General features: G+C 41.6%; 1 protein-coding gene across 2 annotated transcripts in view; it reads right to left on the bottom strand.

Moving 5' to 3' along the window:
• Positions 1–8657: 8657 nt before the first annotated feature.
• ARID4A (AT-rich interaction domain 4A) overlaps positions 8658–17012 on the bottom strand; it is a 64535-nt gene continuing 56180 nt past the window's right edge. Inside the window, exons 22-24 of one of the 2 annotated variants that reach the window (XM_080922489.1) lie at positions 12265–12477; positions 11516–11662; positions 8658–10099 (exon numbers count right to left, since the gene is read on the bottom strand). In XM_080922489.1, the coding sequence (XP_080778615.1) occupies positions 9996–10099; positions 11516–11662; positions 12265–12477 (464 nt within the window). In that variant the 3' untranslated portion in view covers positions 8658–9995. The remainder of the gene's footprint in view (positions 10100–11515; positions 11663–12264; positions 12478–17012) is intronic. The other variant, XM_080922490.1, reaches the window with a different exon arrangement.

Raw genomic sequence — 17012 nt, 5'->3', positions numbered from 1 at the left:
GAAAGGGAACAGGGGCAGAGAAAGGAATAGATCATGAAGAAAATGGTAAGAAAAATTCAGGCAGGTCTCTGGGGTAAACATGAAAATTTCATCTCAGATACAGACACCACTCCTGCTAATCTGGTGAGCAGAGTCCCTGTGAAGCTCTGGACATTTTCAAACTAAGATTCTATCAGCCCTCCTAATGCTGCAAGCCTTTAATACCCCCAACCATAAAATTATTTTCATTGTTACACTGTAACTGCAATTTTGTGACCGTTACCACTCAGCTAAAGCATGGTTCTATATTGAATAACTGACTCTTAAACAGCTGTAAGAAAGTGGCTGATACACAATAAATTAAATATATTTAAAGTAAACAACCAGGTAAGCTCTGACATCATATACAACCTGAAGTGACTACTAAAGCCAAGATCAGTGATAATTCCCACTATGCACAGTGGGCCACCTTCTCCACGCCTGATATTGGTGATTTGTGTCTTCCTCTAGTTCAGCAGTTCTCAGCCTGGTAGCATTGGAAAATACAAACTATTTATATTATGATTGATGACAGTAGCAAAATTAGTTAAGTAATAACAAACATAATTTTATGGTTGGGGTCATCACAATGTGAGGAACTTGTAGGCTGATGTCAAGATGATATATGATTGGACAGTAGAGACTGGGGCTGGGACAAAGTTGGAAAAGTGGAAGAGGAGGAGAGAGGCAGGAGATTCAGGATGGAGGCGGCAGAGGAAGATGGGTTGGATCAAGGTGAATCAGATCAGTTTTATCTTAGTTAGGTGGGCAGTTTATACCTTTATTAACTGGCAGTGAATTTATTGTTTAGATGTGTTGTGGATTGAGAATTTAACATATAAACCTGTTTGATAAGTTAATGATTGTGGAGTCATGTTTTTACTGGACCCGTGGAATGAGATGTGTGGGTCCCAGGCTCGGGCACTAACCACTTAGGGGATTCTGCACTGGCTCCGCACTGGAGCAGCTCCCATGGAGTGAAACCATGGGGGCTGGTAACAGAACAGAACCCAGAACCTTATTTTATTTTTACTGCTACAGGAACCGTACTAAAGAGTTGAAGCATCAGGAAGGTTGGGAACTCTAGTTTCCGAGTCTTCTAACTACGAGTTTAGCATGTTCTTGACAATCCCAAAGATCTAGGTAGTGCTTTTGAATCTTTTAAACGATTCTTTGTGAATTTCACACCACGTTCCTCATACCCACTCATTTTCCTGTCTCTCCATATCTGCCCTCTGTCCTTACTCAATGGGGAAAAAAATGTAAAAATCAAAATAAAATTTAAAAAGGATTAAAAAAAAAAATCTCAAAGTAGAAGCTGCAGTGTGTCCCACGGTGTGCCCTGTTGCTTTACTTGCAAGTGTTCATTGCAATGAACTATTAGTCTGGTTTGAAGCCTCTGGCTTCTGTGACACTAGCAATACTAGATCCTCACTTGAACCCCTCGGGGATATCCTGTTGATGTGTTATGTCTTAGAGACCCTGCAGCTTTGGATCTATAGAACTGACTCTTTTACAGCAGTTCATAAGATGGGGTAGATCTGCATCTGGGCCTGGGTAGTAGCTGAGTTGGTCAGCTTGCCAGCTGCCCCACACCTGGGGTGGGCAGCCTTGAAAGTTGGAACCAGCTCTCTCCAACCCTAAGACATCAACATGGCCCCAGGCAGCAGCCCAGACCACAGACTTCCACATGACTTCTGAGGCAACTTCAACCACAGACAACACAGCCTCTACCCCCTTCCACTACCACCCCTCTTCTCCAGGGCCACGGACCCAGATATGGTCCTGGGGAGGGGGGTATTCACCCAAACCTCACCAGGGCGGGGCAGGCTACCCACATGAGACTATTCCTCACTGCCTTATTTCTGATGTCTAGTATTGTCACATTGTCTATTCTGTAAAACTAGTACCCTGCTAGCATAATATAGGACAGAGGAAACACACTGCGTTGATACTGGACAAGGTGCTGCCAGGAAAAAAAAAGTACCAATTTCTGCAAATAAAATCCTTTTATTATCAGCCTATTGTAGACGTCAGCAGTTCCCTTGTCTTTTACACCAATATTTTAGTAAGATTAGCTATAACCCTAGGTGGGGCATTGGTGGCTGTAATGGTTTAAATATGGCCCACCAGAAGTAGCACAATTTAGGAGGTGTGGCCTTCTTAGACTGTCTACACTTCATCCTCTCTCGACCACCAGTTTTGGTGTCTGCTTATTTTATCATGGGACAGTTTATAGGGGAAAATGACTGGGTAGTAACAAGAGATTAAAAAGATAAAAATTGGCTGTGCCTGGTGATTCTTGGAATCCTACCACTTGGGGAATTAGGTGGAAGCCTAGAGGACTGCACAGCAAAGACCTGTCTCACAAAAGAAAGACAGCTAGAGAGCTCAGCGGGTAAGAATCCTTGCTGTGCAGATGTAAGTTTGGATCCTGGCACCCACAGAATGCTGAACATCCGTAGCACCATGTAGGAGCTGAAGACAGGAATGATGGCTGGGGCTTGCTGGCCACCAGCCTAGCTAGGATCTGGCTCAGTAAGAGGCCTGATAGGTCTCAAGAGAATAAGGCAAATAGAGCAGGATCCAAGACAATCTCTGGCCTTTGTACACACATGCAGGTATATACAAATATACCTGCATAGATGCATGTATATCCTGCACATATACAAAATAAAACAAAGCCAACAATTCCCAAACAATGAGCCAAACTACTACCAAAAGATAACATGGGTAACACTGCCTGGTTCTCAAAAGCTGAGCCTGCCAGTGTTCTGATGTACCAAGGGTGTTGGCCTAGGAAACTGTCTTTGGTTAAGTATGCAAGGCAAAGAGCCAAGAGGAGTGTGACATGCATTTTAATGGGAGGCAGAGGCAGGAGGGTCTCTGTCAGTTTGAAACCAGCCCTGGTCTCCATGGTGAGTTCCAGGACAGCCAGGGTTATGTACAGAGACTCTGCCTCAAAAATACCCAAAGAGAATGCAAGGCGCTGGGAACAAATGCTGAATTTCAAAGTCAGAAGAAATGAATATGAGCCCCAGTTGTCCTTTATTTCTATCTCGACAACTTAGACGCTGTTTTCTCCTATTTCAAAACAAAACAGCAATGATTTTACAAAACTGAGACAGTATGGGGTGTCTCTCCGCTGGGGTACTGTGCATGTCAGGAAAGCACTCCTCTGAGCCTCCTGGTGTGGACCGTCACTCACTGGCTGCACTCGCTCACACAGGTGACTGTGACCTCACCATCCACCATTTCACTGGACAGTCGTTAAATGTGCGTCAACAGTTGCCTTACGCCTGTCCCCAGCTATCATAACTGGAGACTGGAGTGGTTGTGTCTGGTGAGCATCTTGTATGAGAAGGAAAGTGCTCAGGTGATATGACTCAGGTGACAAAGGCAAATATGAATGGTGGTGGCAATAGAGGGAGAGGGGTAGAGGCATGGAGGAGGGGAGGAGGGGTGGGGGTGTGGCACCTACAGGGATGCATGCTTTAAGCCAGCTTTTAGAAGACTTACTTAAAGGTGAAAAACCTTAATCTAGAATGCATCGACTGTTGATTACTCAGACCCAGTCACGTGGAAAGAGTCCACTTGCTCAGTGTGCTGTGCACTGGGTTTACAGGCTTACACATCAGACACATGCGGCTTCAGGGCCACCTGTCAATGTTTCATGGGAGAATTGATTTCAACATCGGTCTCAGTTGTGGACACACACACTGTAGTAGTCATAAAGGACAGAGGAGAACAACATCAGCATTTGGTTTACCACACTGCTGTAGTTGTGTATGTGTGTGTGTGTGTTTGCACATGTACACACACATGCTGAGTGCTGGGCAAATGCCCTGTACCTGCTTCTCCAAGCCTTCCTTTTTGTTTCAGAAAAAACAAAACCTTAAATTTGGTTTTCATTTTTCCTCATATGTGTGTGTGTGTGTGTGTGTGTGTGGATGTGTGTGTGTGTGAGAGACAGAGAGAGATAGATACATACATACATACATATCAGGATTCACAGACTATCCTCAAATTCTAATGATGCGCCCAAGGAGATTCACAAGCTGTTTGCAAACTAATGGTTCTGTACTGATCAAAACCAGTGAACCTTTTTTTTCTTCCCATGCTAGTGACTGGGCCCTAGAGTCTTGTGCCTGCTGGACATATTCTCTGCCATGAAGCTACACTCTTATCCCCAAGGGAATCTCTCAAATGCCCACTAGTTCTTCCAGAGGTTCTGAGTTCAATTCCCAGCAACCACATGGTAGCTCACAACCATCTGTAATGGGATCCGATGCCCTCTTCTGGAGTGTCTGAAGATGGGCATATCATTAGAATTTGTAGATAGTATGAATCCTGAGCACACAGTGTTCCTTAGGGAACATGGAAATTTCTTCTCTTACTAGACACTTTCAAATCAAAACTGACGCATTAATACTTGCATTCGCAGTGCAAAGGAGCTTCCGACATGTGAGGGTGTTGACCACTAACACCTCACACATGACGTCACTACACAATGATGGTGGTGATGGCAGCCCACATTAACAGCACATCAAACTGTCATTATTAGAATGGCAAAACCAACAAGTACAACCCCCAAATCCCTCACCCTGACGACCCACTGTGAGGTGAGGGTGCACTGCAACAGGAGCCCCTGTGCACCGGCTGGTGGGAATGCAAGAACGTCAGGTGACCTGAGAATTTTACTTGTAGAAATTCATCCCTGAACCAGAAAATGTGGCAATATGAAGAGACATATACATAACGACGACAATGGCTTGATTCACTCAGAGTTTAATTGCAGAGTAGCTTTGGCAAAGGGTGAGAGCAGTTAGCAGGGTAACAGGACACTGAGAGGGAGCCCACATCTGCCCAGAAGGCGCTCTCACAACTTAATTATAGCAAACACAGAGTGCACCCCCCCAATAGTGCTCCTTGTAAAAAGCAGGTGCGGCTTACCACACTGACTCTTCCCTGGAAACCAAGAGAAACTTCAGCAGTTAGCTTATGTCCACAAGAGACCAAAAAAGGCCTCCTGGAGAGCAGTAACACAGAGAAGCAGAACGAGACAGTTTACTGATAAAATATGGATAAAATACTGTTTTCAGTAAGTAGCACGGGTTGTTTTTGTTTTTAAGCACGGGATCTTTTTATGCTAGGTAAGGATTTGTCTGAAATTAAAAATTAACAGTCATCTTCTATCTTTTATGTTTACTCTGGCAACTTAAAAATTAATTATGTTTATTCATTTACTTATTGTGTATGGAGGTCAAAGTCAGACAGTAGCTTCTCTCTCTCTTCACCATGTGGGCTACAAGGCACTGAACTTGGGTCATCAGGCTTTGGGACAAGCACCTCTACCTGCTGAGCCACCTCAGCAACCTCTCTGGTAACTCTTAGCATATAAGACTCTTAGACTATCTTGTTGGATGTATCTTAAGAAGAAAGTCAACTACTTATACATGCATTCATTTATTATATACATAAAGGTCCTTAAGCTTCACAACAGAGCTTTTCAAAATGAATTTTGCAGGATACAGAGTAAAAATGAAGGTAGCTCCGAATTGCTGTTAACTACAAATATCAAACTTATAAATACCGTTCTTCATTCTGTTTGAAAAGCTGCATAGCGGTTCTCTGTGGCTAAGAAGCATCTGTGCTTGTCATCATCGAAAATATTATTAGAATTTGAAGGGGAAAAGGCTAAAGGACGGAATAGAGGGCTAATCCTCCGAGTCCCAAGCTGAAGAGGATTATTTTGAATTCAAGGCCAGAACTACCCAGAAAGCCCTGCCTCGGGAGTTAAACGTCAGGACAAACTGTACTGTGCTAATTAATGCACAAAGCATGCATTTGTTGTAAATTTCTTACCAGTGGGAACACCATCCTGAGCCGCTCAACCCTGACACAGGGCATCACGTGCTGTCCTGCATCGGAGTCAACTTTGCCACGCAGCCGCATGAAAATGATGGAGGAGAGAAGAGCAATCAGAGAGATGGGAAAGCCACTCAGCAGTGGGGACACTGTAATTGGGTCATGACACAAGTCTAGTTCATACCATGGAGCTAATATCTCAACACTATCATGTTAAGAACAAGCCCTCAAGATCTTACATGTCTGGTTTTCTATATAAAGATCAATAATTTTTCCTAAGTAACTGGATACATTTTTTTTTCTTCGATTTGACTTAATTAGTAACTTTGACTACTGTGTTAGAGGCTGGGCTAGGACTGTGAGGTACACCTATAACCAAGGAACACTGAAGGAAGTGACTGCATTAACATACATACATACATACATACATACATACATACATACATACATACACACATACATCTGTTTAGACATATACATGATGGGCTGTGAGGTGAAACAGAAGAGACTGGGAAGCTCTCACATATGCAAGAGGGTGATGTTCTGTGGGCTCCAAAGTCAGCAAAAGCTTCCTGGCAAAATGGCTAAGGCAGCCCGTGCATCAGGGACAAGAAGCAAGGTGAGAGGCACAGGCAGCAGCAGCTCACGAGGACCCAGTTCTCGTGCCTCCTCCTCCCTCACCTGCTCACAACACTGCGCCATCTGCATCACTTTTCCACGTCCCCAGCTCCCCACCTGCCTCACAGGGACCCAGTTTAACTGATACGTTCTCTTCAAAGCTTTCCAGACCATTCCAGTCTCACTACTGTCCATGGTAGATGTCTCGGCAACTGTGACTTCATACACTTACTGTACCTGCAAGACTTAGCACATGGTGGGCTGGGCTGAGTCTCGGGGTCATCCTGGGCTATGTAGTAAGTTCTAGATTAGCTTGTGCTAGAGTGAGACCCCCATCTCAAAACCCAGAATTTTAAAAAAGAGAAAAAGAAAAGAGGGAGGGAGGGGAGGAGGGAGGGGGAGAGAAAGAGAGATTAAATGGGTTTAGCCAGGTACAATAATGCATGCTTATCATCCCAGCATTTGAGAGTTTGGAGCAAGAGAATCAGAGATTCAAAGCTAGCCTCAGTCAGTCATTTCAAAGCCAGACTGGCCTGCACAAGACCCTGCTCAAGAAGCCAAAGAAAAACATTATTTTAATTAAAAGAGGGGCTGGAGCAATGGCTCAGTGGTTAAGAGCACTAACTGCTCTTCCAGAGGTCCTGAGTTCAATTCCCAGCAACCACATGGTGGCTCACCACCATCTGTAATGGGATCTGATGCCCTCTACTGGTGTGTCTGAGGACAGCTACAGTGTACCCATATACATAAAATAAATTTTAAAAGTTTTTAATTAAAAGGGGTAATTGTTTCATGTCTCTTCTACTTAATCTCACATATTCCATGAAGACAGGAACCTTTTTGTCTTGCTTGCTCATGTGGCTGAGTCTTGGCATCACTATGTAATGGCTGATAATAGAAGGTAGTCCAACAATCACTAACAAATCACTTCTGCTAAGAGTTTTTGCATGATGTTTGATATAGAGCACTGAATGTTTGATAGGTGTTTTAATTATAAGACCTACAAGAAATGACAGAAGCAAATTTATATTGACTTCCAAGACTTAAGCCAGATTTTATGGATGTAATAATCAATAGTCTTTTAAAATGTGTTCTCTTTCTAAGCGAAAGACTGGAAATTTGATTAAAAAAAAAAAACCAAAAAACAGTAAAAGCACACAAAAGAGTACCAACACAGAAAGCTATATAATTTTTGAATACCTTGATTGTATAGATAGTACATTTCTTTCTTTTTTATATAATATCTTTATTCTTTTACTTTCTCAGTCACATGCAATATGTAATAATCTACTCAAAGTTTAGGTAAATTCAAAATAGGCCCAATATTTGAACTGTGATGCCTAATCAATACTCATACTCAATTTCACATTTTTTCCTATAGTCCTAATAAAGTGGTATAGATAGTATCTGTATCTATCTATATATATTTAGTGAATATGTAATTTTGTTTTCTGTAGGTACATCTCAATGTTTTGGTACCAAACTTCTACCAGCAAAGAGGGACTGTATTCAAACTAGTAAGTTATCTCAGATTTACCAAATTGCTACTGAAGAAAATTACTAACATATCTAATGTTGCTTCCTAGTTTTGAGTGATTTTTTTTTCATTTTTAAAATTAAGTACTAGAAGTATTTTCAAAGTTGAAGAATGTACTGAAGTGCTTAGTTTGGTAGAATCTAAATTTTCCAACTATAAGTTCCTGGCATTTGGAAAGAACAAGTCACTTAACAAAAAACTAAATCTGTAAAGCCTATGTTTAAGACACGCCCACTGGATTCCTTTTTATTTTACACTAAGATGTTACTGCTTTGCAAAGAAAAGACAGGAAAGTTCATATTACAAGAGTATTTTTTGTTTTAATTCTCTGAGAAAATGGAAGAAATCTGAATCACAGGTTCACAATGTGGCAAGATGACGTTGAGAACATGATTTCGGTAATGCTCTGCCTAAGCAGTGTGCTGTGCCTCTGTGCGCCCTCAGAGTCTGCAGTCCCTGGGCTACTGCGCTACAGCATATAAACACAGAAAAAGAGGCTTCAAAACAACCCCTTTAATGTACAAACATGAATTTAAAAATTGTCTTTAAAAAAAATCACCTTTTTTACATAATGTATATGCAAAACTGCTTTAAATACATGATTTTGGAAGAATTATTTACAAATGTGTCAGTCTGTGGAACAATTCACAGACAAGGCATACATAGTGGCTTTGTGTAACTGTCGCATCTCGACTTTGGGAGATATAGACTTATTCGCCAATACAGCGAACATAAAAACTGTGACAACGCATCTTTAGGGCAACCGAAAATGTGATCCTCAAAAGAGTTTAAATACAAGGACTGCTGACATTTCTAAACAAGGACAGACGGGAGTGACCCGGATGCCCATCTTGAGCTGCTCTGCAGGGAAGGTTGAGACAGACTCCCACCAGCACCCGCGGCCGCAGACGCAGCCCCCTGCGAAAGGGTCACCTGACAACTATTGCCATCCAAAGAGTGAATTAACCTAGAATTCTCTTTTTTTCAATTTTATTAATATTTTAAAAAATACATAAAAATACAACCATCCAATGTCTGAATAAATATATTTAACAAGTTGCAAGATAATACCTTATTTTACACAAAATTTTCAGCTTTAGAAATCTTGTTAAATAACTTCATTGTTGTTATATATTTCATTTTTGTATTTTTGTAACAAAATAAAAACTCTGAAATTACATAGAAAAAAGACAAAATATTTTTGTCAAGGGATAAGATAGTCCACTGAAAACTTATTCACAATTCCACTGTAAACATTAATAAACATTAAAATATTTGCATAATTGTGTGCTCAGAAGTCCTATAAAAAGTGGAAGACTTATTACAACTGCAGTTTTCAGTCAACTACACTTCCTTTCACAATTTATTTTGTCCCATTTACACTATTAAACCTGGGCACACTGCTGAACATATACTTTGGCAGTTCTACATAGCAAGTGCTTCCACAAAAATTGAAATTAAAAAAAAAATCAACATTAATAATAATAATTATAATAATAAAAGCCCCCTACTCCCCAAGTGTTCGAATGAGCTCAGTGAAAGTGCAGCAGTAACGATCTGGCCAGAGGACACTCTGACGTTTCTCACGTGCACCTGCTTGTCTATGATTTCTAGAACACTTGAAAGCTGTTTTATACAAATTCAATTTTGCTAAGTGCCCTTTTTTCTCTATCTCACACACACACCAAAAAGAAAAAAAGAAAAAGAAAGAGAAAAAAAAGAGAGAAAGAACGAAAATAAATACAGAGGAAAAATTATGGCAGGCTGCCTAACCTTCAATTATTAATAAGCTTATTTTTTGCAACAATAAAAACAAAGAGAGGAGGGTGTAGATACAATCCGGAAACTATACAAGAAGGATATACTTAGCCAGCTGAGTGCTTTCTGTGGTTCTATTTCAGGGTTTGGGGATTTATGTCCATGGCAGCAAACTGCTGGGGTGAAGAACTGTTCATCACCTGCATTCCACAGCAAGTACATTTTGGGGGGGAGAGGATGAAGAGGGGCTCATTCCAGTGTCTGATGAAGCCGATGACATAGAAGCTCCTGCGTGAGACACTGTGGAACCAACACAAACCGGGTTAGATCAATAATTACTCAAAGAAACCTAAAGTTAGATGCTAAATCCTAAGTAAGATTTGTTGTTTGTTTCTGAGACAGTCTCACGTTGCCCGGACTGGTTCAAGGACGACCTTACATTCTGGTTTCCTGCCTCTGCTCCTTGACAAGTATTGGAATTGCATGCATGCCCCACTTCATCTGGCTGCACCTAGATTTTTAACATCATTTACTTCAAGCGGGCCAATTAAATGCTGCCCAAAGAGTAACAAGTTGTCAGCAAGTAGTCTAGTGGGCTCAGCTGAGTGAAGTGTTGTGGTTGAAGGGATGTGCTTGGGTGTAAGTTGAGAAGTAATCTTTTGATAGCTAGTCTCAACTGGTCACCCTGATTAGCTTAAGAAATGCCAGGAAGATGAGTTAAAAACACCCCTGGGTATGGAAGAGGGACTTTCAGAAATAATGCTATTGTGATGGTTTTTACCCAATCATTGGAGTAATCACACAGAATCACATAGTGGTTTTCATGAGTAAAAAGTTGCAGGTAGAAGCACTGGAGGAAAAGACTATATTCTTGTGACTATACTTTGTCCTGATTCCTTTTGCTAATTGGCAATGCAAAAATAACTGATACAGGAGCGATCAAAGTTTGTTCTGCTCCAACAATGCAAAAGTTCCCTTCTATTTTCCCCAGTGATGGGCATTATCATCTTGGACACTCTTTCCCCCCAGTCAGACTGTGAGTGATCATCTCTCCTTATTTCCATCTGATTACTAATGAGTTTAGGGCAGAGAACTTAATTCCCTTTACTGTTATTGTGGCAGACCTTGGATATACACCATGTCCAAGGTCTGACTGGCTGTGAGCTCTGCGTGTTTCAAGTATAGCACAGATACTACTTTAAGATTATTTCAAAGTAGACTGGTTAGTGTACAGACCGGCTAATGTCATACAGGACACACACCGTCCAGCACATGTTAATTCATCGTTCCTCTACATCACCTTCGGAGCCCCTGGCATGGGATTCATGCTCATAAGTGTTGCTCAGCTGCATTAGAATTGCCTTGTAGTTATTTATGAATGATCTAAGGTTCCAAATAGGTAATGCTGAAGATTCCTAGGCCTATTCATTTGGTGAACCACATAGTAACAAACGTAGCAGCAGTCAGTAAATATTTGCTGAGCAGAGTATACCCTCCTGGAAAACCCAAATGCTCAGTAAATCACAAATTGTTTAAAATAGTTCATACTCCTTTCAAGGGTGTCATTCTGGTTAATTCAGCTTCAGACACACCCACTTCCAGCAACAGGAGAAAACACTAACTCTAATAGAGAAAGCATCTATTTACCCATGAACAGAGAGATACAAACTTACAATGAGACCACAGGACTATATGTGAGGGCAGGGGGAATATTACCTTCTCTGTCCTTCTTTTTCAATCTTTTCCTCCTTCTGTCGATGGTTGCAACTTCAGACTTCAAAGACATGTAGTACTTTCTGATTTCCTGTAGCTTTTCTTGGAGAAAAGAGATTCTCTCTGTACTGTTCATATTATCTAATTCATCTAAAAGGAAAGATAAAGTTAATCTGAATTTGAAAACACAATTTTATGAAAGCAAAGAAGGCAATTCTATCAAAAGTCAAACTTGCAAATCAGTAAAAGCTTCAGTATATTATGACTACATAAGCTCTTTACACAAGATGTGACTACATCCAATTTATGAAGATTTCTTTACTCAAATACTATATATTAAACATGCATCATTCATCATGAAACATAAGAAAACATTAAAATAAAGCAATCTGAGCGACATGTAACTAGTATTTTAAGCTGTCAGCAAAGAAAAGACACTTCCCTTTCACTGACTCACAGAAGTCACACCTCAGACAAAGTCTGCATAGCCCAGGTTGCCCGAAAACTTCTGATTCCCCTGCTTCACCCTCATGAGTTTACAGGGTGAAACACACACTCAATCCATGTCTTGTTTCTTAAGTGAAGATCTTGTCATACCAAGTTATCCAAATTAAAAAAGAACACATATACACACAGAGATTTACATACAAGTGGTGATTATTTGGAATGGCTAGAGAATTTGTTAATGATTACTAGCATTACTTCATCTTAAACTTTACACTCAGAGTTTACATCCAGGCTATTTGGCAGACCCTTACTGAGTTGGAAGCTCCACTTGTATGTCCTAGGGGATGAATTCGGATGCTTTTCTCGGTGCTTCTCTTTCTCTCCATCTTTGATGTGAGGCGACATTCTCGCAGGAGAACGTGACAGCTTCTGTGGCTTGGGCAGGCTAAGGCGCTTCACTGGTGTGCAGTTACTGGAACTGTCCATGGCGGGAAGGTCCTCGCTGTCACTGCTCTGTCCTATAATAGTAAGTTCAATCCAGTTATAAATCACATAAGCCTCAAATACCAAAATGCAGCAGAGGAAGCAAATTATCCTTATTGGTACCACAGAGGTAAACACAATACATACATACATACAAACATACATACATACATACATACATACATACATACATAAAATCAAGGATTACAACAACATCAACAACAACAACAACATCGTGGAAACAGAGATTCTAAGCAAAAAAAAAAAAAAACAAAAAAACACAAAAAAACAAAAAGCAAAGACAAAATTGCTTTAAGATGATGCATTACTAAATATTGCTTAAGTTTTTCCCCTATTGATTTTTTAAAAGATTTTATTTAATTTATGCATGAGTACACTGTTGCTATCTTCAGACACACCAGAAGAGGGCATCAGATCCCATTACAGAAGGTTGTAATCCACCATGTGGTTGCTGGGAATTGAACTCAGTCAGCGCTCTCAACTGCTGAGCCATCTCTCCAGCCTGATTTTAATTTTTTAAAGTATGAGCTACAGGGTTGGCGAGACAGCTCAGCAGGTAAAGGCACATGATGCCAGGACTGACAATCTGAGTTTGATCTCACATACAAGTTGAAAGAACTGGCTCCCATAAGGTGTGCTCTGAGACACACACACACACAGGCACACAGGCACTCCTTCCAAAATTAAAATAAAAAGAATGAGCTACAGTTCACAGTAATGATTAAAGATCTATTATGTTACTAAATGGAAAATCAGGGCTATAAAACAAACAATATTCTGTAGCTTCATGTACACTGAAATAAAACATACAAGCAATTCAACCCAAAACATACAGCCAACTCAAGTATGCATATGAAACACACAAGTAAATCTTGTTGTAAACTTGCTATCTTAGTTAAGGTTTATTGATGTGAACAGACACCATGACCAAGGCAAGTCTTATAAATAACAACATTTAATTGGGGCTGGCTTACAGGTTCAGAGGTGCAGTCCATTATCATCAAGACAAGAGCATGGCAGCATCCAGGCAGTCATGGTGCAGGAGGAGCTGAGAGTTCTACATCTTCAGCCAAAGGAAGCCAGGAACAGACTGAGCATCCTCAGGCAGCTAGGAGAAGTGTCTCCAAGCCCATCCCCAGAGTGACACACTTCCTCCAACAAGGCTACACACACCACCCTGGGCCAAGCATATGCAAACCATCCCATTCCGCTCCCTGGCCCCCATAGGCTTGTTCAAACACAGGAGTTTATGGGGCCATACCTAAACATAGCACAATAAAAAAAAGTACATTTAGTTCAACTTCCAAAATCCCCATAGTCTGTAGCAGTATCAACAGTGTTAAAAGTCCAAAGTTCAAAGTCTCTTCTGAGATTCATCCAATCACTTAACTGTAATCCTTGAATTAAGTCAGGCATCCAGCTGGGCAAACTCCAAATTCTGCCGTCTCCATGTCTGATGTCAAAGCAGTCTTCAGATTTTCAACTGCTTTTTCATCTTTGTTGACTGTAACAAACTTCCTTCTCCTGGGCTGGTTCTACTCCCTGTTAGCAGGTTTCCTTGGTAGGTATCCCACAGCTCTGGCATTTTTAACATCTTTGGGTCTCCAAGGCACTTTCAATATTACAGCTTCTCGTTTCAAAGTCCGGGATCCACACATGATCTTCTGGGCTCCTCCAAGGGCTGGCTTCACTTCTCCAGCTCTGCCCTCTGTAGCACTTCAAGCTCAGGTTGATCGACTAACCTTTGCTGTTGTTCTTGGTGATCATCTGATGGCACTGGCATCTATAATATACTGGGGGTCTTCCATTGCAACTAGGCTTCACCAATAGCCTCTCATAGGCTCCCTTCATGGTGCCAAGCATCATATCCTTTGCATGACCCCTTTCAATCCTGGGTTGTCAACTACAACTGAGGTTGCACCTTCACCAATGGCCTTCCATGGCCTCTCACAGTCCCAAGCCTCAGCTGTTCTTCATGACGACTTCATGCCTTCAAAACCAGTACCACCTGGGAAATTCTTACACATTACCAAGTACAGCTGCAGCATGAGGTACAACCTTGGCTATCTCTGGAACAGTTTTTTGTTTTCTCAGAAAACACTTCCCAGAAGATTTCACCTTAGTGATGCTGGTCTCTTCTTAATCACCACTACTTTCTTAGCTCCAGCTAACCAGCATCAATTGTCCTCCTCTTAAATATAAAGCCAGAGCCACATGACAGAAGCTGCCAAGTTCCGCTGCTTGCAGGGGCTAAACTTGGCTGTCCAGGATCTTTATCTGTACATTTGTATGCCAGTCTCCTGGGATTAAAGGTTGTATACTACCACACCTGCATTTAAGCTTTGCTTCACCTAGAACTTACTGTTCTAGGCTGGCCTTGAATTTAGAGATCTGTTTGTCTTTGACTCCTGGGATTAAAGATTTGTTTATACTAAGTTGCCTGGAGCTAATTTAGCTGGGTCTTACCCCAAGGTCCTTACTTTCTTAATTCAATTTAAAATTCTTGAACACACACACAAAAAAATTCTTGAACATAGGATTTAGCTCCATTTCACTTGAACACAGGATTTAGCTCCATTTCACTTCCTGGTCAGGCTGAGCCAACTCTCATACAATCCTCTGTCACAGCCTTTATTATTCAGAAGACCCATGCCAAACGTAAAATCCATCCATGTGCTTCTTTTCATAATTAAAAAAACTCTATATAGTTGTGAGTGGGTGTTAGGTGTGGGATGCATGTGTATGGTGCAGCTGTCCAGGTTGGAGGACACTGTTCAGGTGCATTGTCTCTGTGCCCTGTTTGCAGGCAGTTTGTCTCGTTACCTACCCAGAGAGCTGCCAGAACTCCGGAGAGCTCCTCCTGTCCCCACCTCGAATTGCACAGTGGGAGGGCCAGGGTCATTGGTGTGCGGCCAGCCAACTTCGCTTTTCCCATGAGTTCTAGGAATTGAACTTGGGATGCCAGGCTGGTTCAGCTGTTTTAGTTACCTTCTGAGACATCTCTTTAGATGCTTCCTTTTTTTTTTTTTTTAAAATCTTTAAACTCTTACTTGAAATAATTTATAAACATATGAAAATACCAGAAGTGAAATTTTTCCAACCCACTTGAGGGTAGCTGCCTCATCACATCTAACTACTCTGGCATAAGAAGTTTCCTACAGTCAAAACCACTTTTCACATTTGTTATCTGCCACTGCCCTACTAGTTAGTCCTGATTCTACCAGTTTGAAACTACAAACACTTAGGATCCCCCATGGTTCCTGACAGTTACAATCTTGGAGCAGCCTGACTAGACAGTCTGCCTCAGGAATATTGGGAGGGTGCATGTGAACTTGTAGCCAGGCCTTTGGTCTCTGGAGACTTGACTCACTAGCATGGGACGGCAGTGTTTCAGATTTTTCCTGGCCAATGCCTACGACTCCTCGCCGTACAGAATTAATTCTCCACAGACACTTGAACAGCCTTATAACATGGCAGCAACTTTCTACCAGGGTGAGAAGAAATCTGCACAGCCTTTTGTGCTTTCTTCTCCAAAGTCACTGTCTTGGTTACTTTCCCATTGTTGTGATAAACAAACAAACCACCCCAATAAAGGCAGCCTGAGGAAGAGAGTGCAGTCCACCCTGGCAGGAAGTCACAGTGGCAAGAGCTCAGGGCAGCAGGACATGGTATTCACGTGATTGTCAAGCAGTGGAGAGAAATGAAATGCTTAAGCTCAGCTCCCTTTCCCTCTGTACACACTCTAGGATTCCAGTCAGGATTCCTGCCCAGAGTGGGTGTGTCTGCCAATTTCAATTACCCTTACCGAGGCACTGTGCTCCACAGGCTAGATCTAGGTAATCTCTCACCGCTGTACAGGCTTGGCTCATGCAATTCTAGAGTTTGTCAAGTTGACCTTCAACATTAGCCATTAAAGTCACATTAAAGCCATTTCTGTCACTATGCCTTGTTAGACATAAATCACTGAGTTCATCCTGGTCAAGGGGATGAAAGGTAGGTTTCAACTCTTAAAGGGAAATGAATGAATTTGTAGACTTTATGTTTAAGTCAGCATATACAGCTTCCAACATCCGGAACTCACACAGATTACGATTTTCAGACTTCCACTTGATGAGCCACAGAACCCTGAAGAGCAAGAAGATCCAGGCAAGAAGAGTGCATGTACTCAGTGGCCACATCCCTGATGTCTCCTTCAACCCAGAACACTTCTTCTGGTGTTCGTGACCATGCAGGTCTGAGTATTAGAAACCTGGGACTGTGCAGACTGCCCTCCATGCTGAGTTTGCTGTGGTCCTGAGGTGTTGATTAGATTCACATGATGCATCTTTGATAGGGCTAGCTCTGACGTTTTAGCTTTTCTTCTCCTTGCATTCTGTCCAGTTGTACCTGGTTTTAATTTGTTCGACTGCAATGCAGCCCAGGCTGGCCTTAAAGCACACACTACCATGCCCAACCATGAGCAGATTTGCTTTGATCACACCAAGGTGGTATCCTTCATCTTTATAAACTAGAAAATTATGCATGTGTCCTTTGTAATTTCTAATCTAAT

Source organism: Micromys minutus (genome assembly GCF_963924665.1).
Source record: "Micromys minutus genome assembly, chromosome: 1".
Lineage (NCBI taxonomy): Eukaryota > Metazoa > Chordata > Mammalia > Rodentia > Muridae > Micromys > Micromys minutus.
The sequence above is the reverse complement of the archived record's forward strand: the minus strand, read 5'-3'. Positions and strand labels throughout refer to the sequence as shown.